General features: G+C 39.5%; 1 protein-coding gene across 1 annotated transcript in view; it reads right to left on the reverse strand.

Moving 5' to 3' along the window:
• The window catches only part of LOC135207245 (chromobox protein homolog 8-like), a 153,044-nt gene continuing 125,084 nt past the window's right edge, over positions 1-27,960 (reverse strand). The window contains exon 6 of the mRNA XM_064238881.1: positions 1-1,115. Coding sequence (XP_064094951.1) covers positions 939-1,115 — 177 coding nt within the window. The 3' untranslated portion in view covers positions 1-938. The remainder of the gene's footprint in view (positions 1,116-27,960) is intronic.

Consider the following 27,960-nt stretch of genomic DNA (forward strand, 5'->3'; position numbering starts at 1 on the left):
ATAACTGTACTAAAATTTCTTTTAATCATTTGAAGTAAACACACTATAATTTTTTCTTTGGCAGGGAAATCTTAAATACTTACAAATAAACTTGTTCTCTTAAAACTCTACCATCACCTTGTCAGCCCTAAATCAGTTCCAACTTGATATAAAAATTCAAAATGAAAATTGAAAATATATATATTATCATACTCTAATATCTACAAAGTATTTTACCAATTGGGCTCCAAGACACGAGAGGAGAGAGAGAGAGAGAGAGAGAGAGAGAGAGAGAGAGAGAGAGAGAGAGAGAGAGAGAGAGTCGAATTCTATTAAACAATAGAGAAAAGTTAATAAAAATTAACATGTTCAATATATCTATGCATACCAATTCAGGATATATTACTTGAAAAAAATATACAGTTAAAAATTACATATAATACAAAATATCATGGAATTTCTGCACCCAAAACCAAAATTGCAGAAGTGTTCATACTTTAATAAAAATAATGTACAGTACAGTATACATTTCTTATTACAACTACTTTTGCAGGTACAGTGCTTTATCATTTACATACCCCAAGTATATATCCAACTGCCAACCACCAAAACTGGAAGACTATACAGTTTAATACTCAGGATATTTTTTTATTTCTTCAAGATACAGTATACTTATGAAGTGCCACTCAATGACACTACGTATATGAAAACCTGTACAATATATGGAAGCAATTACACTAGTAAAATAAGACAAAAGTCCATATGCACTTGCTTGTTCGAAAATCACAATCAGTGCAAGAATGTTTAGATAAACATCAGTTTACAGGAGGCATACTGAGTCAATTCTCATTTACTGCATAGAAAATTATGCAAAACATGTGAGAAAGTTCATTTTCTAATAGGTACAGTGTATACTTACATCAGTGATTAATTTAAACAAAACCCAAAAAAGGCTCAGATCACTTGATTGAAGACTGAGAATTCTGGTTTTCATCAGTACCTTTAAAGAACCCCTGTCGCGTTTTGCACTCACGTATGGTAACAGTGATAAGATTTGCTGTAACGTCTGTAATAAATATTTCATCAGCCAATGGATTTCGATTGTACCAATAGCTTGGATCAGGAGCAACTAACATCTGTAACAAAGAAGATTAAACTTTACCTATGGCATTAATGAAAAGTAACATTTATGGCATACAAAAACAATTTAACAAAATTCTGACAAAACATTCCACATTTCTATCATTACAAAAATGATTAATTTATAACTAATTTGTATTTTTCACAGCTAACAAACTTGCAGGCATAACAATTAATCTTCTGCTGCCAGCTAACTGGTAAAACCATTAAAATTGTAATGCAAGGAACTGGTGGCATTGAGGTTCATGTTCGTGATCATGAGGCATTGGTTGTCAACCTACTTTGAACCCCGTGATGAAGCCAGTTTCCTTCCAGCCTAAGAACAAACTTTGAGGGATGGCTAGAGGTAGGGAGTCTATGTTAAGATCACAGGTTTGATAGATATGAAAAATAAAAATTAATTATAATTTTGTAGTTTGTTCATATGCGGAACAAACCTGGGTCTTAACATAAGGACAGAGGAAAGAAAGTCTTGAATCAACTGGAGTATCAGCACACCTGGCCTCACTTCCTGGATGTGTGGATGCAAAGGAAGTGGACAAACCTTCAACCTGTTGAATATGTGTATTCACCAGTCAGACCACTGGGCTAAATACAATGTACAGATTCATTGCATGTGAGGAAGTTAAAAGATCTATGTATATCTGTTCAGCCACCTAATCTAGTTTGTTATCGTTCCTTTCTCTCCTTGCTAAAGAGAGTAAGGTTGCTTACAAACCTGCATCTAGCCAATTCCAGTTTACGATGGATCAATCTTCTCACTTCTCACTGGTAGAAAAGGAAGGGGAAAGGAAAAGGGGAAAAGACCAGTCATCTCTATCACTTGCGCTTTCATACTGCTATCTTAAGTCAGATACAAACTGTCCCGCTAGGGACACTGGATGAGTACACTACTTGTTGAGCAGACCCAAGGAAAAGGTGTCCAAGGACCTGTAGGCAACGTCCCTTAGGTAGAAGGATGTGAAAGGTGGTTTGGTGGAGCCAAGAACCAGCTTCAAAATCCTCTGAACAGATCAATTCTTTTTGAATGCCAAAGAAGGGCCTAAAGCCCCATGCATATGCACTTGCACTGTTTTGGCATCATGGGCTGAAGATGATGTATAGGCTTGTTGAATTACCTCACACAGCCAAAAGGAAATGGCATTCTTGGACACTTCTTTCTTGTTTTGGCCTGCATTTGCAAAAAGTCTCATACAACCTAGTCTCAGGCGACAAGTCCTTTTTAGATAGGTATGCAGTGTCCTTACAGGACAAAGAAGCAATTCATCTAGACTGTTAACAAAATCTAGTGATAGGATAGAAAAGGAATCAAATCTTTCATCATGAACCAAGGGATTTTGGATCTTACCATGAATCCCAGGACAAATTCCAAGGCTACAGACCCTAACCCCTGGTATGATTTACATCAGAAGACAGACCATGAAGTTCTCCCACTCTCTCCAAAGAGGCTAAGGCCAGTAGGAATACTGTCTTGAGGGTCAAGCTTCTGTCCGATGACCTTGCAAAAGTTCATATAAGGCACGAGTGAGACTGCTATGCATTGTGATTTCCCAAGCTCATCCTGGGGCCCACCTATCATTCTGGGGAGGGCCCTAGAATGAGTTTGAGTTTATGATTTGTATTAAAAGATTTATTTAATTTGTATTACTGTAAATATTTCATATGTATTTTTCTGTTTAGAGAGAGAGAGAGAATCGTAAACTTGTTCAGCTCATTCTGGGGCCCACCTGACATTTGTATTACAGGTTTATTTAATTTGCATTAAACATTTTATAGATATTTTGCTGTGTTTACAATAATATCAACATTTGAAAATTAGTAAATTATTTATCATAAAACTGTATTTAGTCATTTAAACAAAATGCAAATGCAGTAATTAGTGAATACTGCTCTATGAAAAAACCCACAAATAAGTGATAATTTCCCCTTGGACAACTGAATAATGTGTTGCACTAAAATCCACAAAATGAAACGCATAAATGTGAAACGCATAAAAACGGGTGGGCACTGACAGTACTGTATGCTTTTCATTCTAAAACATAATACACTGTACATACATACTGTATCTTATGTATTTTATTATTAACCCTTAAACACCGAGCCGGTTTTCCGAAAGTGTCTCCCGTATGCCAGTGGCGTTCACGAGTGAGCACTGAAGTGGGAAAATTTTTTTTTTTTTAAATCACAGCACCATCAGATGTGAAAAAAATATCATTATCATATATAAATATTGGAATATATGACAGCGCGAAAAAAAAATTTCATATATAATTAAAACGATCAAGGCAACACAGAGAAAATATTATCGCAATATGATGCATGAATTCGTAACACACGGACGTAAAAAATAGCTGTTTTCAAAAATTCACCATAAATCGAAATATTGTGCTAGAGACTTCCCATTTGTTGCAAAATGAAGGCAATTGGTTGAACATTACTAGACTGTAAGTGTTGTAGCTTACAATTGCAGTTTTCGACCATTTTGGTCAAGTTAAAGTTAACCGAAGGTAGAATTTTTTCTATCGTTATATATATGAAAATATTTCAAAACTGATAAAAGCTACAACAATGGGTTGTTTTTAGTTGTATTCTACAAGAAATTGCGCACATTTTCACATATAAAACTTAATGTAACGGCTAATTTAAAATGGTGCAAATATTACGACAATCGGACGAAAAATTTATGATTTTTTTCGGAAGAGTTACCGCGCAGATGCAAGGAAAGTCTTTTTCATAAATTCACCATAAATCAAAATATTGTGCTAGAGACTTCCAATTTGTTGAAAAATAAAGGTAAATGATTGAATATTACTAGAATGTTATAGTTTCAGCTTACAATTGCATTTTTTACTATCTTGGTTGAGTCAAAGTTGACTGAAGGTTGAAATTTTGGCACTTATTGTTATTTATATAAAAATATTTCAAAACCGATAAAAGCTACAACCATGGGTTGTTTTTAATTGTATTATTCTACATGAAATTGTGCACATTTTCATATATAAAGCTTTATGTAACGGCTAATTTAAAATGGTGCCAACATTACGACAATCGAATGAAAAAATTTCTGATTTTTTTCAGAAAAGTTACTGCACGAACGTAAGGAAATTTTTTTTTTTTCCCCATAAATTCACCATAAATCAAAATATTGTGCTAGAGACTTCTCATTTGTTGCAAAATAAAGGTAAATGATTGAATATTACTAGAATGTAAGAGTTTTAGCTTACAATTGCATTTTTTTACCATTTCGGTTGAGTCAAAGTTGACCGAAGGTTGATATTTTAGCACTTGTCATTTTATTTATATGAAAATATTTCAAAACTGATAAAAGCTACAACCATGGGTTGTTTTTTGTTGTATTCTACATAAAATTGCACACATTTTCATATATGAAATTTTATTTAACGGCTAATATAAAACTGTGCAAACACTACGACAATCGGACAAAAAAATTTATGATTTTTTCGGCAGTTACCGCACGGACGTAGGAAAAAGTTCTTTTTTCTAAAATTCACCATAAATCAAAATATTGTGCTAGAGACTTCCAATTTGTTGCAAAATGAAGGTAAATGATTGAGTATTACTAGTATGTAAGAGTTTTAGCTTACAATTGCGGTTTTTGACCATTTCGGTCGAGTCAAAGTTGACCGAAGGTTGAAATTTTGGCACTTATCGTTATTTATATGAAAATATTTCAAAACTGATAAAAGCTACAACTATGGGTTATTTTTTGTTGTATTCTACATGAAATTGCGCAAATTTCCATATATATAAAACTCTGTAACGGCTAATATAAAACAGTACAAAAATTATGTCAAAGTGACAATAATTTCTGAGATGTGTCACTGATGCTTTTTAGTGCGAGAAGAAAGAAATTCGTGCTTGCGCGCCTGGGTAACGATTGTAAACAAAACAACAGCTTGATCCGTGAACTCCCAGCATCCCCCAAGGCGCATGATTCAAAAGTTTTCGCCTAGTAGGCCCATAACTATTTTTCCGCGAATTTAAAAAAAAAAATTTTCTTTGACATTTTGTACGTCAGTTCAGCACCTGACAGACAATTTTCGTCGACGTTTAATACTCCCAAATGGCGTTAAAGGGTTAATAAAAATGATAAAGTAAATTGCAATGATAACACAAATATTCTTCTTACTTTAGAAACTGGTCGCATAGACTAGAGGTGTTGGATGACAGGAGGAGAGGCAGTGTGGAATTACATGGGCAGCATGTTGGCAATGTCAATGTCTTCTTTGGCAAGGATTTCTCGGCATCACTTTCTTCTTCATCAGAGGAGGAAGCAGTCTTTGGATGTAGGGAGGCTCTTAATGTTAAAGGAATTGGTTTGGAGAACTAGCCTAGGGAAGTTTGCACTGATTTTCTTTTCTTTTCATCATACAGGAGATGACATTTGATAGCATCATTAATTGTCGTTGCTACTTATGAGAAACTTCTTGGCATTTGGGTCCTGATTCTCAATATTAGTAAAAGCTTTCTCTATAAAAGAAAATGCCTTGGCCATCAATTTCATTTCACACTTCTTTAAAGACAGAAGTTGCTCTTCTTCATCATGTTTGGTTTTTTTGCATTTCTTCCAGCTCCATTATATCTTCATTCATTAACTCCTCTCAATGAGACTCAAACAGCTCTTAAATTTCTCTTCCTTCAAGTCAAGATGTAGCTTTCACCTATGTCAATGAGACTATTCATAAGTCCCTTTGCCTCCTCTTCCTGATTATATCCTCTAAATTCGTTGACAAACTGTGGGCATAAAGCCTTCCATGCTCCATTCATGTTGATCATACTTCCTTCACACCATGCAGCATTTTTTTTAAAATTGTAACTTGTATTCATTCCAAGAGTCACACTGAGGTCATACCAGTCATTCACTTCCTTCAATGGTATACGAGTGTAATATTTCTTGAAATTGGCAATTACACCTTAATGCATCGGCTGAAGGAATGAAGTTGTATTTGGGGGTAAATATATTTTTATAATGAAAAATTAGGTTTTATATATATTTACCAAGTAATTACAAAGCTTCGAGTTTCTACCCTAATGCACCTCAAAATCAGAAAAATTGCAAATTTGCAGTAGCACTCTTGTTCTGGGTATAGGTGAACCGTCCTGCCCACTTACAGGGATGAATTGGTACAACAAAGCTGAAGAGCTCAATTCGTTTGTCCTCCATGTCCATAAGCAGTGAGGTGGGAGGGCTCCCATTACATAATTACTGGGTAAGTAGTATATATAAAACCTCATTTATAAAAATGTAATTTTTATATAGGTAACTTACCAAGTAATTATATAGCTGAATACTACAGACAGAATGTGCAATCTATGGACATACAGTGCAGCCCAACTTTTTCACGGGGATAGGTTCCAGAACCCACCGTAATGAAAATCCGCCAAAATGCAAAATCCCCTCTAAAAATGTTGATAATGCTTATAATTGCCAAATACTTTGTACTTCTTAAACTAAAATGCTTACAACTGTCTACTTTAAGTCCACTGCCTAATTTAGAAGTTGAAACTGCATAATTTAGTAGTTGAAACAAAAATATACTTTAAATTTTCATACTCAAATAATTTAATATCAATTCAAACAAAAATACACCCCAAACCATCATCCCCAAACATACATCCAAAGTCATCTTAGATTAGTAGCCTCTTACAACTGTTACTCTTATGTATATATGTATATGCCCTTAAAATGCTTATAACAATGATTTACTAAATTTAAAATATATTACGTAATGTAAACAGCAAAATATCTACACAACATTTAATCCAAATTAAATAAATCTTTCTTACAGAACGTTTGACAACTAATCAAGTTACCACTGTATACATTAAGCATAGCTGTTTCCTCCCAGAGTATTGAAGTTGTCCTGTTTTCTTTATATAAAGGTCAAAATATTTAAAATAAACACTAATTTGCTTTTTTTCGTAGAGCAACACTGTTTATTCACTAATTACAGTATTTTTTCATATTGTCTTTGTGACGAAATACAAATTTTTGATAAAAATAATTTAGTGTACAGTGGTGTGATGGTAATTACTTCATAGCAAAGAAAGATAAAGGAAAGGAAAATGCATTTTCGAGAAGTTCGGCAGCAAGGAGGCATTAGCGCATTGTGTTGGAGGTGCCTCTTTTCATGATGGTTCTAGAATCGGCAGGATTGTTGTGGAACTCGACAGGCACCGTGACATGAGAAACGCCGCGATTCCTGATGCAAAACCTTGTCTAGATTCATCTAAGAAGTTCTGGTAATCTTGGGAGTCTGTGACACTCGCCGTAGGCCCCGCCCCCAGAATGCTGTATAAATACGACGGACGAAGTAGGAGAAAGCAGAGATCATCAGTTAGTCACAGAGAGATATCCTCAGTAAGAGCCACAGATCAGACTATCAGTGAGAGATCAGCAGCAGCAGAGATCATCCGAGAAAGATAAGAGAAAAAGGAACCGACGAAGGATCAGAAGAAAAGTCACTCGAGAGAGTTTGGTCGAATTTTGGTCAAGCCATCTTCAGGAGTGGACGACCAAGTTATTTCGACGTTGGGGGAGACTTCAGAGAAGAGACGTTCTGCTAGAGGTTTTGGAAAGTTCCTGCCCCCCAAGTATCAAGAGTAGACATTATTTTCTGCAATATGGAGTCAAGAAGACGTCAGCAATCGCAGTTCTAATTTTGTGAAGCCATCGCTTCGAGTTGCCAAACTGGCCGGCAAGTACTTCCATTACCTCACTGTTCCCCCAGTTCATGCAGTGTAAGATTCTATTTTTTTATGTAAATAGGAGATACCATTCTGCATTTACCTTTCTTAGTAAGCTTGTAAATAAAACTTTCTATATTCGTATCCCGTTTCAACTGTTAGTGTCAAATTTTTTTGTTTTTGTTCATTTCCTATCGAACCTGAAACGGACCTCTCTCAGAGTCCGTAACAAGTCGTCACCCAGTATTCGTGGGGGATGTGTACCAGACCCCGGCCCCCCCCAAATAGTTGAAACTCCCTATAAAAATGCTTGAAACCTCCTATTTTGTTAATTAAAACTCAAGAAAAAAACCACAATAAATTTTTATACCTGGTTTTTTTAACAGTTTTATCACAAAAAGTGCATTTTAGGATTTAAAAAAAAATGTGGATATTTTTTATAGAAAAATACAGTGAATAGGTGATTTTCCACAAATAATGGGGGGAAATGGTCCCGAGAGAAATCTGTGGATGCCTGAGTCTGCAAATACAGGGGGTCCACTGTACTACTTATAATGTAGCAATGTATATATTAGGCTCATTCCAGTTTGGGCCCCAGACTGAGCATGACACCTAGGTGTAAGCTCAGCAGCAAATATTCTAAATATTATACAATATGCTCTATCATCCAGAAACACTTTACAGTTAGTCAAAGTTCCCCCATCAAAAAGTGAATACATAATGTGTTCCACAAAAATCTGTGACAAAGTGAAGCGCAACAAAAAACATTTAGAATAAAAATGATTTGAACTAGTAAGTTAGCTAGCATTGAAAATACTGGTGAGAGCTGCAGCAGTAAGATACCGCCCCTGGTCTGAACTCATCTCAACATGCAATGGCATGGGTCGCCCCTACTTTAGTGGGTGCTTTGCAATGCGGAAGTACTCCGAGGGTTGCCAAAGTCAATAATCCAACAAATAAGTGAATGTACTTGCCCTGAATGCAGCACAAAAATGGACCAGAAACCGCGCCTACAATATAATTTAAAACTTTCACCAAAACCTATCCATAAAAACATTGATTGGAGGGCACTCTCATAAACAGTACCTCCAGGCTTCCCAAAATGGACTCTTCAACCTTAATCAAGGTAAAGAGAGGGGTAAATAGGAGGGGTACTTCCATCCTGTTACCCAGTACCTTGCCAGCCACGGAGAACGGACCTAGTGTACGTACTGCACTTATCATAAATTGCTTTGATGTCACTAAGAAAATGTGTAATGAATAATGATCTACATTTCCAATATGTGGACTGCAGAATCATGGAGAATGAGATGTTACACTAATAGGCCAGTGAAGTGGCTACTGCCCTTATATATCATGAGCTTTGACTTTTAATAAAGGGAAAAGTTCTTGCAATATTGAATTTGATTCCACAATCACATCCTTTAAAAAGGAAGTCAAATCATTCTTGGATTAAGCACATAAAGGATTTTTCACAGAACACCATAAATTCTGAGAAGGGCCTCCGATTCCTTTTCTTCCTTTCAATATATTTCAGTGCTCTCACTGGACAGTTTTCTCTCCTGAACTGCTGGGCCCAGAATATCATATAAACTTTTGATCAGAAAAGAACGAGGTCAGAGTTCGGAGGGATTCTCATTCTTTGCCAAAAAATCTAATGTGAGAGAACAAACTGCACTGCCTTGAGAAAATCCTACCATTTTATCAAGGGCTTACACTTCACTTATCGTTTTGGCAGTAGATAAGGTCACTAAAAATATCATCTTCCTTATCAGATCCCTTAATGAAGAGGAGTCTAAAGGTTCAAAAGGAGGTCCTGAAAATCATATGAGAACAATGTCAAGATTCCAAGCAATGAAGAAAATTTCTTCTGTTATGTCATATCCAATGACTTGATCAAATCTACACCTCTATAGTATTTAAAAACCGATTACCCCTTCGAAGACTTCAGATAATAATTGCTTCTGCAGCTTTTCTTGAAAAACCCTTCGCTCTGACAAGCTTTCTGAGACTGAAGCCTGTCAGAGAGAGAGCAGATAGTCCTTGATGAAACCGCAGGAAATGTGACTGTGAGAAGCATTGGTTTCTGAGGGATAAGCCTTGGGCAATCCACAAGAAAGCTGAGGAGGTGCAGAACCCATACCTTCTTTGGCCAGAAGGGAGCTACCAATGTCACTGAGGTGTTGTGGGAGATCAATTTGTTTAGTACCTCCTCCACCATACTGAATGGAGGGAAGGTACAGAAGTCTAGATTCAACCAGTCATGGAGCATGGCATCCGCTGCCAATGCCAGAGGGTCTGGGACTGGCGAACAATACACAGGGAGTCAATAGTTTCTTGACGTCACAAACAGGTCTATCGACGGCTTCTCCAACAGTTTTCACACGTCAGTACACATCTGTGGCTTCAATATCCACTCCATCAGTAAAACCTATTTGCCATGACTAGTTCATCCACAAGGACATTTAACTTTCCTCGAATGAAGCAAGTAAGCATACTTGTCTGGATGCTCTCTGCCCTTAACAGAAGATCTTTGGCATCTTGGTACAGAGAAAAGGAATGTGTCCCTCCCTGATTCCTAAAATAGGCTAGAGCCATCATGTTGTCGGAATGAGCAATTACTATCTTGTTGTGTTTTAAAACTGAGAAGAATTGAAGAGCTACTTGATTGCTCTCAATTCCTTTATGCTGATGTGTAAACTCTTCTCTGATGGAGACCACATCCCTGCCACTTCCTTGTCATCCAACAGTGCTCCCCAACCTAGGTAAGATGAGTCTGAATACAGTAATAGCCCGAACTTACGCAAGGTTAGGTTCCAGACCCCCTAATGCAAAGGGAAGTTTTGCATAAGTTTGGCACGACCTCTCAAAATGCTAATAAATGCTTACTTCCAGTTTGCACACTAAGTATGACCCTAATCATGCTTCTTAAATAACAAGCTAACTTTTAAATGAAATTAAAGTTACTGTAATTTCATTTAGAATTTGGCTTAATACATTACCCATAAAAAAGAAATAAATGGTTGGTAAAAATATAGGAGTGTGTACATATGTCCAACACAGTTTTGTCTTCTCTCCTCCTATTCCTTTAAAATACTATCATGAATTTTGTGATTACAGTTATATTATTACTATCATTTGAAAATATTAATACACGTAGTACATACATGTACCATAAAAATTCTTTCATCTCAGTGAGAGAGAGAGAGAGAGAGAGAGAGAGAGAGAGAGAGAGAGAGAGAGAGAGAGAGAGAGAGAGAGAGAGAGAGAGAATTATTATTTTTATTATTTAATTCTATTTAATTTGCACATAAAAGCTTGAAAACTTATATATTACACAAAAAAATTTAAGAAACACCTTTGCAGGGTTTCTCCAGGATTAAAAAATGTTGCATTTGCGTGTCTGTGAAATACTTGTGAACGATAATTAGTTAGGTTCCAATGAAAAGTTTGAGCTATTGAGAATTTGCGGAACTGTATAATTTTAAGTTGGGGTTCAATGGGTGTAGTGACTTTCCCACTGTAAACCTGAGCTCTTCCGGCCATCACAGAAGATCCTCCTTTATCTCAGACGATGGGGAAGACAAAGGAATCTGGCTGTCTTCATTTTCCAACTGGCCTCTCATCCACTTGTTGGCTCAGCAGGAGGGACTAGAGAGAAAGCCTCAAACTTTCTTCAGGCAATTTTGGAATCTCTGATAGAAGGGAAAACCTGAAAATTCAGAGAATTTATCTTCATCCCTAAATACAGTATCGACTGAGAGGAATCAGTTGACTCTTCTTTAGGTTGATTGGCAGACCTAATTGTCAGGCAAGATTGAATGTCTTCTGTAGATCCTCTATACACTTGGATCTCAAGGGGGAGTGTAGGAATCAGTTGTCTAAAAATAGACACGTTTATGGCCATAAGGTGTAACCACTTAGAGAGAGAATTAAGAACCCTTGTGAAAACCTGAGAGGCTGTGGAAAGAACGAAACACAGCGCTCGAAATTGGAAGACCTGTCCTTGAAACACAAACTTCAGATACTTCCTGGACTATGGATGTATTGGTACATGGAAGTATGCGTCCTGCACATCTACTGTTACCATCTAGTCCCCTTGCTGGATGGCTGACGAGACTGATTGGAGTTTCCATTCTGAATTTGATATTCTCGATGAAGAAATTCAGAGCACTTTCATCTAGGATAGGTCTCCATCCTCCTAATGACTTGTAAAAAGCCTTCTGAGTTTACATCTTTGACCAATTTTACAACTTCTGTCTTGATAAGGGAGAAAACGTCTTGCGACAGGGATGAAAACCTCTCTGAGCCTAGCAAGTAGGCCGTTAAGCTGATGGGTGAGAATGTTAACCTTAGAATGGTAGACCCGGGTCTGAGAAGCCCAGTGTTTTTGTGATTTTTCAGTTTAGCAATTTGTAGATGCCGAGTACCCCTTTCCTTCCCAATAGCTTCCTGGGTTTGGATGCTGGTGGTAATTATGTGATGTTTTCCATCTCTTCCTCTCATTCAAGTTATAATGCATTAGTCAGTTTCGGGTCTGTGAGACTGCATTAGTCACGTTCAGGTCTGTGAGACCCAGGTCTACTATTTGTGGAGGAGTGTTTGGATATGTGAGACCCAGGTCTATTCAGTGTGAAGGAGTGTTGAATGCCATGGTATACAAAATCCCCACGTGGGATGTCACTGGGACAGTACGTCACACAGGAGCTTGTTGCACCATACAGGAACACCAAGAGGAGTGTGACTGGTGATAGCTGGTTCACCTAGTGCCACTAGTGAATGATCTGTTGGACAACTATCAACTGACAGATGTTGGAACTCTCTGTGCCAACATAAAGGAAATTCCTTTGGAAATGACTGATATGAAGATGAAGACGCCAGGTCAAAGTGCTTTTCTTTTTGGCCGTCAAATGACATATGGTTGCTCACATTCCCAAGAAATAAAATCCTAAAACACAAAAAAGAAGCTGGTCCTATTGCTCTCATCAGTTCACACCCAACCTGACATGTGTTACAATGGAAAATCGGAAATAATCAAGTATTATTATAGAACTGAAGGTGGTGTGGACATTTGATCAAATATGCTCAATGTATTCAACAAGCAGGAAAACAAAGCGAAAGCCCATCGCTCTATTTTACGGCATTATTAATGCTGCCATCATCAATGCACAACATGGCAGGAAACGTATGAAACGCTGTGAATTCATGAAGTCATTGGCTAAAAGAACTCATCAAACCATGGGCACAGAGGAACGACTATCATTTCTGGGCCAGCAGCGTAGTATGGAGGAGAATACCAAATCTGTCTTCCCTGAGTTCAACTTCCCCAGCAAGTTCCAACAGAGCTGACAATAAAGAATAGATGTGCACTGTGTACCGTGAAACAGGACAGAAAAACAAAGTACCAGTGTATCTCCTGCAAGAAACCTGTGTGTCTGGAGTGCTCATCTGCTACTCGTGGACTTTTTCATCGAGAAACATTCACTACAAGCGAACCTTGTTAAGATGGACTAATAGGGAGGCAAGGGTGTCAGTCTTAGGCAAATGACCGGTTTAACAGACGATACCTACACAGTGAACGCCTCATATTTGAGGGGGATGATCCCAGACAACATCCCCCCAACAAATAGCTAGAATCCACAAATAAGAAAACCCCACTAAAAATGCTATAGCTGTTTTTTTAAAGTTTTGTGACAAAAAGTGCATTTAATCATGAAATTTATATGAAAATACAGTCATTTATGGATGTTTCTCATAGAAAAATACAGCGAATTTCCCGCAAATAATGGGCAAATATGGTCCATAGAGACATCCGCGAATACATGAGTCTGCGAGTCTTGAGACCACATATATAGGAGGTCCACTGTATATTTACCTATAAATTCCTATAAATATACTACTGTATTTCATTATTTTTATAGAGTATGAATAATAAACCAATGCATAAACATCTGTATTAAATCTCATAGCAAAAGTTGAAAAATTAAAAATAAAACATGATAAAAATTTTAGAATTCACCTGCAAATGTAGATAGATGCCTAGGCCAAGACACGAACACATAATTGGGTAATTAAACATCACTATTGCAGCAAAAACATTTTTTTTTTTTTTACTTTTTGTATTTACAGTGGACCCCCTATTCGTGTTCTCCAGATTTGCGGATTTCTCTCGGGAACGTTTCCCCGCATTATTCGCGGAAAATTTGTGCATTCACGGTATTTTTCTATGAGAAATCTCCACAAATTCCTGGTTTTTTTTTTATCAATTTCATCATAAAATGCACTTTTTGTGAAAAAACTTAAAAAAACCAGGTATAAAAATTTTTAGTGGGTTTTTCTTGAGTTTAAACTAACAAAATAGGAGGTTTTAAGCATTATTATAGGGGTTCCAACTATTCGCGGGTTCTAACTATTCACGGGGGGGTCTGGTACGCATCCCCAACGAATACGGGGGATCACTGTATTTTATTAATTCATTATAGTTATTATTTATATTAGTATACTGTAGAGACCCGGTCCTCAACCGTACTAGAACTCAATCAGATTTCAATGCAAAATTTTGAGTAAATTTCACTTCTGAGCTCAACAAAAACCCAGAATTGGACCCAATGACTCAAATGATTTTTGTAAACAAAAGTGGTTCGGTCAGTCGCCAGAAGATGGCACTGTTCTGATGCTCATTTAAAGCCACTCTGCTGCTACTGTTTTGAGTAAGTAGTACACGCTTGTACAGGTATTTCCTTAGTTTTTGTGGCTTTCTATAGTGTACTGATTCAATCATTAGTCCAAAGACAGCCATTGCAGACAAGCAGAAGAGGAAAACTGTAAGAGCCACAATTGAACTGAAGATTATTGAAAATTATTATGAAAGAGGCATTCATGTGACACCCTTGAAATCCTGCCAAGCTTTTTAATGATAGGCTAACCCTTGAAGTGTTGATAGTTGTGTCAATAGTTAACTAACATCACAACTATCAACATTATAAACAAAACATCTGTAAAAATGGTAAAAAACGAAGGTTATTCAAATGAACCACTAGCGATACAACTTTTGATACTGTAAACAAAACAACTGTAATTACAGTAATTACCATAGATAATTACCATAATTAGACATTAGGATGTACGATCTTTAACTATTCATAATTCTAAAACCCGTAAAGCTCTATAAACCTAAATATTTTCTGGAGAAAATGATAATTTGAAAAAGTTAAATGTATACTACAAAATATGTACCTACATGCACTGTCATCGTAAGCCGCTTGCATTTGATATTGTTTACATTTCCAAATCTTGACTGATTAGGTACTATCGATATCTTCATTGTCATGTATTTTTATGGTACATGTAAATAAGATTATTAGTATTTTCAAATATTAATAATAATAATATAATACAATTGTAATTACAAAATGCATCCGAAAATATTCTTTCCCCTCATCTTTTCTTTTTAACTCTCAAAGAAGCTCCAGCCACAGCTGACGAATATGTCAACCTTATACCTCTTGGCTGATGTACATACTATCATAAAAGACAAAAGCTAAAACCAATAACAACCCCTCAGTATATTTATGAGCAAATATATAAAAATACATCATGTGAGAGAGAGAGACACTTCATCTCCCCTTGAAGACAAGTACACAACTAACTCATGAGACGCCTAGAATCGGCGAGCTAAGCCAGTCTAAAAGCTGACATTAGTACATTTATGGGCTACGGGAGTAATGGAACATCTTTCCCACCCAATTTCTTCAAACTGATGGCGCGTAATATTGATACTCACCAGGAGGTAATTTCTCCACCACTCAAAACCTGCTACAGGCAGTCCCCGCTTATCGGTGGGGGTTCTGTTCTTGGCGGGATGCTGATAAACAAAAACTACCATTAACAGGAACTCGGTGATTTATGGCACCCCTGTTGGGTATGTTATGGAGCCATTACTCTATTATCAGTAACTTATAGCATGTTATGGCATGTTAAATCACCAATTTTATGGCACTAGACAAGCGCCATAAAACTGGATCGCCATTAACCGATTCCACCGATAACTGGGGACTGCCTGTATTGCTACTTATATGAGGGTATCTGTCCACTGAGGGTCAACTGCGGGACAGACGGTTAACTGCAGAAGTGGCTACAGCCGTGATTATGTATGCCTAAAAGTTTGAGAGCAATGTAACAAAGATCTGGTTTCCACTTTCTCAATCTCCTGCACTATTATACCTAATGCTGAGGCATCCCAACAAAAGTGTTTCAACTTCTCTAAAAAGGACTTAAATGGAAGCAAAAAAACCTGTTCCTTATCAGAGGAATGGTTGGCTCCACTTTGCAAAATGGTGCCTGGCACCAAGGAATCATCTGCATAGGAAACAAAACCTTCCTGACTATTGCCACCACCTTGCAATGATATCGAGGTAGCAGGAGGCAAAACGGAAATTCCCCAAGGAGCCGAGCTCAAAAAAACCTGGCTATGGGGAAGATACTCCAGTCTGCTCTCCTACTGAGACAGTAGCAAACAAAGAAGGATCTGCTTGACTAACAAGTGAATATACTGAAACTGTACTGATCAGGCGACTGGAAACACCTCAAAGGGGCTAGAGAATACATACGTCGTTTGGCTAACAATGTTGTTAAACAGATTTTTGGTGCTGGTAAGTGATTTTCAGTGCTGGCAAGCAGTTTATTGGGATCAGTTGGCAGTTTACTAGCATCGGTAGGTGTTTTTTTCGTGATCGGTAAGCAGTTTATCAATGTCTGTAAGTGGTTTACTGGCACCTATGTTGTCATAAATGCCATTTCTTACCAAAATTATTATGACATTCCAATTAACCCTCTTACGCCGAAGCGGTAAAAAAAAAATTGTCTCCCGTGCGCCGGAGGTGTTTCAGAGTGAGCGCGGAAGCGGAAAAAATATTTTTTTCAAAAAATCACAGCACGCTTAGTTTTCAAGATTAAGAGTTCATTTTTGGCTCCTTTTTTTGTCATTGGCTGAAGTTTAGTATGCAACCATCAGAAATGAAAAAAATTATCATTATCATATAAAAATAATACTATATATGATAGCGCAAAAACGAAATTTCATATATAATTGTATTCAAATCGCGCTGTGTGCAAAACAGTTAAAGGTAACAAGTTACTTTTTTTGTTGTTGTAATGTACACTAAATTGCGATCATTTTGGTATATAACACATTGTAAAACGATAAAAGCAACACAGAGAAAATATTATCACAAAATAATGCATGAATTCGTAACGTGCGGACGTAAACAAATATTTTTTTCAAAAATTCACCATAAATCTAAATATTGTCCTAGAGACTTCCAATTTCTTTAAAAATGAAGACAAATGATTGAATATTACTATACTGTAAGAATATTAGCTGACAATTGCAGTTTTCGACCATATCTGACGAGTTAAAGTTTACCGAATGTCAAATTTTTTATATATATTTTTTTTATATGCACTTATTTCGGAAATATAAAAAGCTACAACCTTCAAATATTTTTTGTTTTATTCTACATAAAATTGCGCACATTTTCATTTATAAAACTCTATGAAATGCCTAATATGAAACGGAGCAAATATTCCGAGAATGGTACGTACGCATTTCGGAGATTTGTGGCGGAGAATCCGCGCGCAGAGGGAAGGAAAGATTTTTTTTAAAATTCACCATAAATCTAAATATTTTGCTAGAGACTTCAAATTTGTTTCAAGATGAAGATAAATGACTGAATATTACTAGACTGTAAGAGTTTTAGCTTACAATTGCGTTTTTCGACCATTTTGGTAGAGTCAAAGTTGACCGAACGTGGTTTTTTTTTCTATTTATCGTGATTTATATGCAAATATTTCAAAAATGAGAAAAGCTACAACCTTCAATTATTTTTTGTTGTATTCTACATGAAATTGCGCACATTTTCATATATAAAACTTTATGTAACGGCTAATTTAAAATGGTGCAAACATACCACAATCGCATGTATGATTTTTTCAGAAGAGTTACCGCGCGGACGTAAAGAAAATGTTATTTTTTTCATAAATTCACCATAAATCAAAATATTGTGCTAAAGACTTCCAATTTGTTGCAAAATGAAGGTAAATGCTTGAATATTACTAGAATATAAGCGTTTTAGCTTACAATTGCGTTTTTCGACCATTTCGGTAGAGTCAAAGTTGACCGAAGGTTGAAATTTTGGCAATTATCATTTTTTATATGAAAATATCTCAAAACTGATAAAAGCTACAACCATGGGTTGTTTTTAGTTGTATTGTGCATGAAATTGCGCACATTTCCATATATAAAACTTTATATAACGGCTAATTTTAAAATGGTGCAAACATTACCACAATCGCATGTATGATTTTTTTCGGAAGAGTTACCGCGCGGACGTAAGGAAAAAGTTTTTTCATAAATTCACCATAAATCGAAATATTGTGCTAGAGACTTCCAAATAGTTGCAAAATTAAGGTAAATGATTGAACATTACTAAAATATAAGAGTTTTAGCTTACAATTGCGTTTTTCGACCATTTCGGTAGAGTCAAATTTGACCGAAAGTTGAAATTTTGGCAATTATCGTTATTTATATGAAAATATCTCAAAACTGATAAAAGCTACAATCATGAGTATTTTATTATTGTATTCTACATAAAAATGCACACATTTTTATATATAATACTTCATGTAATGGCTAATTTACAATGGTACAAAAATTATGTCAAAGTGACGAAATAATTTCCGAGATGTGTCACAGATACTTTTTAGTGCGGCAAGAAAGAAATTCGCGCTTGCGCGCCTGCGTAACAATTGTAAACAAAACAACACCTTGATCCGTGAACTCCCAGCATCCCCCAAGGCACGTGATTCAAAAGTTTTAGGCTGGTATAAGTATTTTTCCGCGAATTTAAAAAAAAACTTTTGTAAGTCAACGTAAAATACGTCCAGTCGGCACACGGGAGACAAAAAATGCCGACGTAAAATACGTCCAGTCGGCGTAAGAGGGTTGATGACAATTCTCACTTATTGGCACTCAGCCAGGAACGGAACCCGTATCACTAACTGGGGACTGCCTGTACTTAAAATCCTGCCTCAGAGATGGAAAGCAGACCGAGGTGTCCATGATGTTGAATGCAATTAAAGAAAATTCCTAGAATACTCAGGAGTAGGCAATTTGACAAAGAAGGGGACCAAGACTGGAAGAGCAACATTTGAGATGATAACTACAATGAGGTGTCTGCGCCTTACACACTGCCGATATAACCTCCTGCTTCTCCGAGAAGTAGGAGAAACTAGTACTGTCTTACGCGAAAGGAGTTGAAAGTTGATAAGAACACCTGAGAAAGGAAGGAGAATATGAAGGACAAATGCATTCACAAACCCAATTATAACTACTTGCACAAAACTCCCTAACATCAGACAAAAATAATAAAGATGAAATGGCATAGTCAGATAGCCTGGGGACTGAGAAGAATAAAGCGAGCATCTGGCACCAAGCGTGTCTCTGATGGAGCGCTTTCTGTCAGGTTAGTGCCTGCTCTATAGCAAGCCATAGATGTCTGAACACCTCCCAAAGAATACTGAATCCTCATGCAAAGGAAGACTTAAGGAAGATCACGGATAAGGATTGCTAGAATAGGCAGCCTCCAGCAAAGCCTAGGGGATACAGATTCAGCTATTGAGTGAGTGGAGTTATCCCTACCTAGTATATCTACTTCCTGCATAGCTCCTAATTCCTAAGTGTTCACTCTACAAAAACAGTTGAGGACACACTACACTGTGTTAGGTAAGGAGCTTATTTAACTTGAAAGTTTTACATCACTTTTCTATTTCGTACTGTTATTACATTATATAAACTGACACTGAATTTCATTATTCAAAAGCTTAATCATTTTTAGCATTATTCAATTTAATATTTCATCAGTCTGTTTATTTCAATCCTTGAACATTGCTCTTTTCTGAAAAGAACCCCAGAAAGTTAGAGATGTTACCAAACTAATTTTTACCAAAATTTGCTTGATCTTGCCATGATTATCTTTCGGTGGCCAAGTGCCAATCTGTATGTGATACGTGCCAGGTTGGCCAGATGAAGAAGTCAATGGGCACAAACTGCTACCACTCCCAGAAATAACCCACTTCCCTGTACCTCCAACAATAGTAGCAGCATCACAGTGTGTCGCTAAGGTATGGCTAACAGGGAGGGAGGGTGTTGACACTTCCTCTGCCACAACGGGAAACCCAAAAAATGACAACTAAATTGGGCTGGCAAAACAGCAAGTGTAAAGGAGGTTACCTCCATAAACTTTTCAAATGTAGCCCTAAAACTAGCTACATTGGCTTCTAATTTGCCAAACCTCATATCCTGACTAATATCAGGAGCTTTGAGAGGAGAAAATTCTGAAGTGGAAGCAACACTAGGAAAAACAGGGAGAGCAGGAAGAGCTGCTATTTGAAAAGTTGCAAAAAATTAGAAAATTACTTCTAACCTCACTTCCTGTCCTAGAGCTAGAAGAATCTTTTGTCTATTCCTATTCTTATCTGCTTCTTGCATCTGCTCATACACTTTAAATAAATATTAGTATTTAAATTGAGCAACTAATATAGTACTAATCACAGTGTTTGTTAAAAGAGCAAACCTTGATCCTACATTTAACACATTGGTTGTGATCATCGTAAAATTATATTTTTACAATAAAACAAGGTTTCACATATATACCAAACAATTACAAAGCTGTAAGCTTTCTCACAAGGCAGTCAAAAATTCAAATTATTTGGCAGTGGTGGAGCTGCCATCGTTAGTGTAGGTCAGTGGTTCTTAACCCCTGGGTCGCAACCCAAAGTTAGGTCACAAAGCCATTTTATTGGGTCGCTAAGGGTTTGCAGAAAATTATTAACATATTACTTATAAAGACAATTTGTATATCTATGTAGGCTTGGGTCGCCATGGTTGATTTGTGCAAAATTTTGGGTCGCTGCCAAAAAAGGTTAAGAACCACTGGTGTAGGTGATAGGGACCCGCCCACTTTCGGGAATACCCAGTACTGCAGAGCTAACTTTCATCAATTTGTTGAGCCACAATGTCCATCTGTGGGGAGGGAGGGAGTGCTCTGAATATGTAATTGTTTGGCAAGTATATGTGAAACCTTATTAAAAAACTTTTTCGCATGTGACTAACCAAACAATTACAAAGCTGATTCCATGTTCCAGGGAAGGTGGGTAAATGGAAGTTTATTTTCCATCTTAAAAAAAGGTTATTGGTTTAGAAAACAATAATATGCTCACATTACATAATGTTTGCAGTATCTTACCTGGTGAGAGAGCAGCTGCAGGGGATACTGCCTCTGGTTGGTGCTCTCATTACCTGTAGGAGACATGGCAGTAATGGCCAAGATCATCCCTACTAATGGTGGGATTTTGTAACAATGGAGGTTCACTGATGGTTAACTAAATTAAACAGTTTGCCTTTGCCCTGGGCAAAGACCAGACAACCAATCCAAAGAACAGTCACCCACACTAAAAATTAAAACAAACCACAACCCTAATCATTGTACCCATTGTTCCCAAAAAACTCGACAACCTTAAAAAAACACAAGGTGAGGAGACAGTAGAGGGAAAGAGGTCCCCTTAAGCTTCCTCTCCAACACCAAGCCAGATACTGACCACGGCCCCACCTGTTATAATTTCAAAAACAGATTCTACATCCTTTAGATAACGTGCAGAAAACACAGATTTCGACCTCCAGAACGTTGTTTGCAGGATGGAGGATAGACATATTATGTCTAAATGCTAAGGAAGTCACCACTGCATAAATTTCATGAGACTTCACCTTCAGTATGTTAAGAGCTTCATCTTGGACTTGCATGTGAACTTCCAGAATCAGGCTTCTCATGAAGAACAAAATAGCATTTTTAGAGACAGGTCAGGAAGGATCTCTCACTGAACACCAAACACGGTTCGAACTTCCTCTTAAACTCTCCGTCATATGCAGATAGTACCTGATGGCTCTGACAGGACTTACATAATACAGTGGACTCCCCGTATTCGCGTTCTCCAGATTCGCGGATTTCTCTCGGGAACGTTTCCCTGCATTATTCGCAGAAAATTCGCACATTCGCGGTATTTTTCTATGATAAATATCCACAAATTCCTGGTTTTTTTTATGAATTTCATCATAAAATGCACTTTTTGTGATAAAACTATTAAAAAAACCATGTAGGAAAATTTTTAGTGGGTTTTTCTTGCGTTTTAACTAACAAAATAGGCTGTTTTTAGCATTTTTATAGGGGTTCCAAACATTCGCGGGTTCTAACTATTCACAGGGGGGTCTGGTACGCATCCCCCGCGAATACGGGGGACCACTGTATACGCTCCTCATCTTGAATTCGATGGGTCCTTGTTCTTCACCAGAAAATCTCCAATGTAAGAACGCACTGCGTTGTTCTGAGCGAACCCAACCTCCTTACTGATGGCCTGGATCTCACTCACTCTAACAGCTGTAGCTAAGGTGACTAAAAATCACATTTTTTAAAAGTAATTTGTAATTTTCATAACTATACAAACCTTGGTCCTTTACAATGGGAATTACTTAAGGAGTAGCCTGGACACAGCTGCTGAATTCTTCAAACAAGGCAGTTGGGTAGTTAACTACCGGTCTGGTCGTTGGTAGTCTCTCCAACTGGACGTGAACATTCCAATTTGCTTTCAACCCAGGTAACAGATTGAGAGATGGCATGAGATGGGCACTAAGTGTAAAGGACTTAGGTTTGTATAGTTAGGAAAAATACAATTTACTTTCAAAAACTGTGATTTGTTCCTAGACGATATACAAACCGTCTGTCCTTTGCAATAAGAAGACTCACTTATTGGAGGGAGGCATCTGAGTGAGCTCCAGTGACTCGACTAGGGTTCAGCCTGCCTGGTTTCTCTTCCTAGTCGTACGAGCAAGGAAGAGGATCCAGCCACTGGCATCTACTGCTAATAAAAAAGAACTGATAGGTTACCCTAAGGAGTGTCTTACCTCCACCTATGCTCGGTTCAGCATGAAACAGTCGGCATTACTCTCTACCCGGAGGGAATGAGTAGGATGAAAGGGATGAAGAGGAGCCAGTCACTCCTCAATCATACCATACAATGAGGCGAGATGCGACTCTGTCCTGTTAGAGGAGCTGGGTAAGCTAAATTTGTTGAGCACCCACCACAGGTCCCAACGAAAATGTGTCCAAGGACCTGTGAACAATATCTTGAAGGTAATGAGAGGTTTGTTTTTGTTGTTTGTTGGTTTGCATGGTGTTTTTACATTGCATGGAACCAGTGGTTATTCAGCAACAGGACCATTGGCTTTATGTGATTTCCAAACCATGTCGAGAGTGAACTTCCATCACCAGAAATACACATCTCTCTCTCACCCCTTAATGGAATGCCCAAGAATTTAACTCGCGGCCATGAGATGGCAGGTTGAGACCATACCGACCACGTCACTGAGGTAATGAGTGGTGAAGATGGTCTGGCTCGCCCAGACCCCACCTTCAAAACCTGTTGAACTAAAAGGTTCTTACAGAATGTGAGGGACAGGGCAATGTCCCTGACCTCGTGAGCTCTCGGATGAAGTTTGACTGGTGTCATTGCCAGCAGCAGAGTACGCCTTCCTGATCGTCTCACAAAGCCAGAAAGAGAGTATTCTTGGGCACCTCTTTCTTGGAACCACCGGTGCTAACGAAGAGTCGTCAACACTCAGGTCGGAGATGGTGAGTCCTCTTCAGATAGCGCCGTAGTGCTCTAACCAGAAAAAGTACCATCTCATCTGGATCATCACCAACGAAGTCACTCAGGGAGGGGATGGAAGGACTCAAACCTAGCATCAAGGACCATTGGATTCTGAGTCTTCGCCATGAAATCTGGGATAAAGTTGAGCGTAACTGATCCCCAACCTCTTGAGTGTTAAACATTGAAAGAAAGACCATGCAGTTTGCTTATTCTCTTCACTGATGCCAGGCCCAGCAGAAAGAAGTCTTGAGGGTCAGATCCCTGTCTGAGGACTCTCGAAGAGACTCGTATGGAGCACGAGTCAGGCTTTGTAGTATAAGAGTTATGTCCCATGCAGGAAGCCTGAGATCCCTGGGTGGGCAAGACCTCTCGAAGCTCCTCATGAGTAGAGATATCTCGACAGAAGACAAGATATGCACATCCTTCAGCTTAGGAAGAAGGCCAATGCAGCCCTATAGCCCTTTACAGCAGAGACGGAGAGGAGCTTCTCTTGGCGAAGGTAAACGAGGAAGTCCGCAACTGATGAAGAGTGGCTCCGACCGGAAAGATATCCCATCTACAACACCAACCACAGAACAAGGCTCACTTTCCCTGGTTTGCTGCAGAGGACTGTCTGAGGTATCCAGCTATCTCTGTTGCTGCTCGACGAGAAAAGCCTCTCGCTTGCAAGAGATGGTGGATAACTTCCAGCCATGAAGACACAGGACTCTACTGACTGGTGGTACCATTCGACGTGTGGTTGACACAACAGGTTCCACCATGGGGGATCTATCTCGGTACCTCAGAAAGAAGAGAGCCAAGAGGTTGGGATACCAAATGGCCTGAGGCCATCTGGATGCCACCAGAGGCATCTGTGTGATTCACATCCTGCTGATCACAGCTCGAATCAGGCAGAACAGGGTTGTCCCATGGATGTTGGAACACGTCCTCTGCAACTGCCTGTGGGTCCAGAACAACAAAGCAGAAGGCTTCCACCTTCCTGTTGAACCAGTTGGCAAACACGTCAATGACTGGACACCCCCATAGGCTGAAAAGTCTTTCCGCCACGTCCTGGTGTAGGGACCATTTGGTTCCTATTATCTGATTCTGGCGGCTTAGCTTGTCTACCACTACATTCCTCTTGCCTGGGAGGTACCTGGATGACAGCTCTACTGAGAGAGCTACTGCCCACTTGTGCACCTGCATTGTCAACTGGTGTAACTCGAGAGAAGCAAGTCCCCCTTGCTTGTTGACAAATGCCACTACTGTGGTGTTGTTGCTCATCAACATCACAGTCTCATTAATCCTTCCCAAAACTCTTGGAGTGTCAGGAAGACTGCCTTGAGTTCCAGGATGAAGTGAAGGCACTTGTTGTGAAGGATCCATACTCCTGCAGTCAGCAACTCCTCCAGATGTACGCCCCATCCCTCGTTCAATGTGTCTAAACAGGAGCATGTCTGGAGGGGGGAGTAGACAGATCCACTCCTACTATGAGGTTCCTGTTGTCTAGCCACCAATTAGTCTTCCCTTACCTCCTGCGAGAGAGGAACGAGGAATGACTGAAGATCCTGTGACTGGGACCAATACTCCTTCAGTCTCCACTGGAAAGACCGAAGGTGAAGGCGCTCATGAGGGACCAACTTCTCCAATAACGACAGGTGACCAATCACGACTTGCCAAAGCCGAGCAGGTGCAGGAACAGCCGCGCTGCCTCTTTGAACTTACTGATAAGAGTCTGAGGGGAAGACCCTTGCTGCTGCTGTGTTTTTCAGCATGCCCAGATACAACGTCCTCTGCTTGAGTTCGAGATTGGACTTCTCCAGATTTATCAAGACCCCTAGATCCTGACAAAACTTGAGAAGGTGATCTCTGTCCTCTAGTAACTGCAAGCAGGAGGTCACCAGGATCAACCAATTGTCAAGATACCTCTAAAGAAGTATCCCGTGCAAATGTGCCAAGTCAAGACCAGATTGAACACTCGTGAAAACCTAGGGAGCGGTCGAGAGTCCGAAGCATAGTGCCTTGAACTGGTAGACCATTCCCCCAAAGGACGAAGCGGAAGTATTTGCAGGTTGACCAATGGATGGGTATTTGGAAATACGCATCCTTAAGGTCCACCGTAAGCATGAAGTCACTCTCCCTGATCAAGGCCAACACTGAACGTGTTGTCTCCATCTTGAACCAGTCTGGCGAACAAATCGGTTCAGGGGAGAAAGGTCTATGACCGGTCTCCAATCCCCCGACATCTTTACAAAAGACCTGGGAGACCAGTTTGACACAACTTCTACAGCACCCTTACTCAGCATCTTCTGAACTACTACTACTAATGCTTAGTGTTTCGATCCCACTACGTAGGAAGGACAGACCGGGTGGTTGGTGAAGGGTGGCAGAAATTTATAGGCGAGTAGATAATCCTTCCGAAGGACATCCACTACCCAAGTCTCTGCTCTGTATCGCTGCAAAGTTGCCCAATGGCTCGATAGGCAACCCCCACCGATGGCAGCAGCTTGAGGGGAACGCCGATCCTAGAGTTTCGCCTTCTTTTTCTTACCCTTACCTCCCTTCCCTGAAGACAAGGTTTGGCTGTGAGGGGCATGACACCACTCCCTTCAAAGAGGAACAAGGCTGAGTCGTTCCTCGGGATCCCTTAGAAGCGGAATTCTTTGGGGCTGAAGAATAGCTAGCCAGACTTCAAGTTCTAGCCGCAGTGGAACCTGAAGGCACAGAGGCCTTCACTACTGCCTGGTGAACAAGCCAGTCCTTATTGTCATCTCGATGCTTGTCCACCGCAGCATCTGCCTGTTCTCTATTGAAAAGAGAGGTAGAACCCAGCAAGGTCCATTCCTTAAGGCCAATACCGACTCAAGAGCCAAGCAATCTGGTTACTTAGAAGAGGAAGGAAAGTCACACTTCTAGAAAACTAGGTTTGCCCACAGGTTAGCAGTCTGGTGTGCCAGATAGGTAACAGCCTTAACCTGCAACTGACACAGCCTCCTGAAGGCCGAGTCTTCCCCAGGACGATAGCCCCAGAGGAAGCAGCAACCTTAGACACTGTGAAAGACCACAGGTCCAGCCAGGAGACTGCTTGGAGAGTTGCCACAGCGGTAGCTACCAACGTCATTGCCTCCTGTTGAGAGAGAGAAATACTCTTGCTCGTCAGGTGCTGCAGTGACAGACCTGGACCAAGGTGAATCAGGTCTAGAGCCACCTGCTTGGTCAGTAGAGGCCTTTCCAAGAGCGTGCAAAAGCACCAATGGCAAGGTAGAGGAGGGAGAAGCAGTCTATCCGATCGCTTGGACCTAAATGAATTCTCTCATCCTGAAACACACTGTCAGCTAAGGCTGACCATGGAATTCCCGTTGAAGCCTGGGTTCCCTCTTGGGTCCCCAATACGATCTGAGGCGGGAGGGGCGATCTCCTGTAGGAGAGGTTACGGCGGCTTCCCCGAGATTGTTGTGCTGACGTATCAATGCAACATTTCTGCAAAGGTCCTCTGTATCTCAGGGGGTGTCCAATCTCTTGGCAAAAGACCATCCAGTCCTTCCAGAGATCGTTCCTCCCGATCAACTCCCCCATGAGGGAGAACCTTGCCAAACCCCCTGGATCCATCCTCCATGACTTGTGCATATGTTCAATGGGGTTCTGAAACCCCAGGGGATAAGAGAGGTGGATTGGATGCTCTCACTCCTCCTAGCAGCACTGCTGCTAGGGGGAGTGAGCCACGCCTTTGCACCAATCAGCAGTGGTGACAAGTGCATGGGTCTAGGAAAGTGCGATCATGCAGACGATACGCCTTCCCGAGGAGAATGCATCGGTTCTTGCCACACTGTAGCAGGATTGGTAACAGCGCTAGTAAGAGCAGCACCCTTGTTAGCAGAGCTGCTGCTAGCAGTGACGTGGCTCTCTGCCACAATGCACCCCAACACACTTTGAATGGTTAGGGGGGAATTACTCCCAACATGGATTTAGGTTTCCTCATGTACCTCCTCCTTCCTGCAAACTTCCCCCACTGAGCAGCAGACCACAGGGAACATTCCCCACACATGGTATCTCCATTTCACTCACGCCCTTAATAGGACGCACAAAGGAGCGAGGATCTATCTCGAACAAGGCACAGATCTTTCCGGACTTCTTGCCTTCTACCCCGCCCGGTTGGAGAGACTACCAATGATCAGACCGGTAGTTAACTACCAAACTGCCTTGTTTTAAGAATTCAGCGGCCGTGTCCAGGCTATGCCCTAAGTAATTCCTATTGTATATCACGTAGGCAGAAACAAAATCTTCTTCGTTATATCCTTCAAAGAAGAACTTACAAGCTCAAACTGCAGACTGGAAATCCACCTTAAAATAATGTCCAAGTTTCAACCCACTTCCCAAGGCTTCCCTGCTTTTGAA

The sequence above is a fragment of the Macrobrachium nipponense genome, chromosome 32, assembly GCF_015104395.2.
Source record: "Macrobrachium nipponense isolate FS-2020 chromosome 32, ASM1510439v2, whole genome shotgun sequence".
Taxonomy (NCBI): Eukaryota; Metazoa; Arthropoda; class Malacostraca; order Decapoda; family Palaemonidae; genus Macrobrachium; species Macrobrachium nipponense.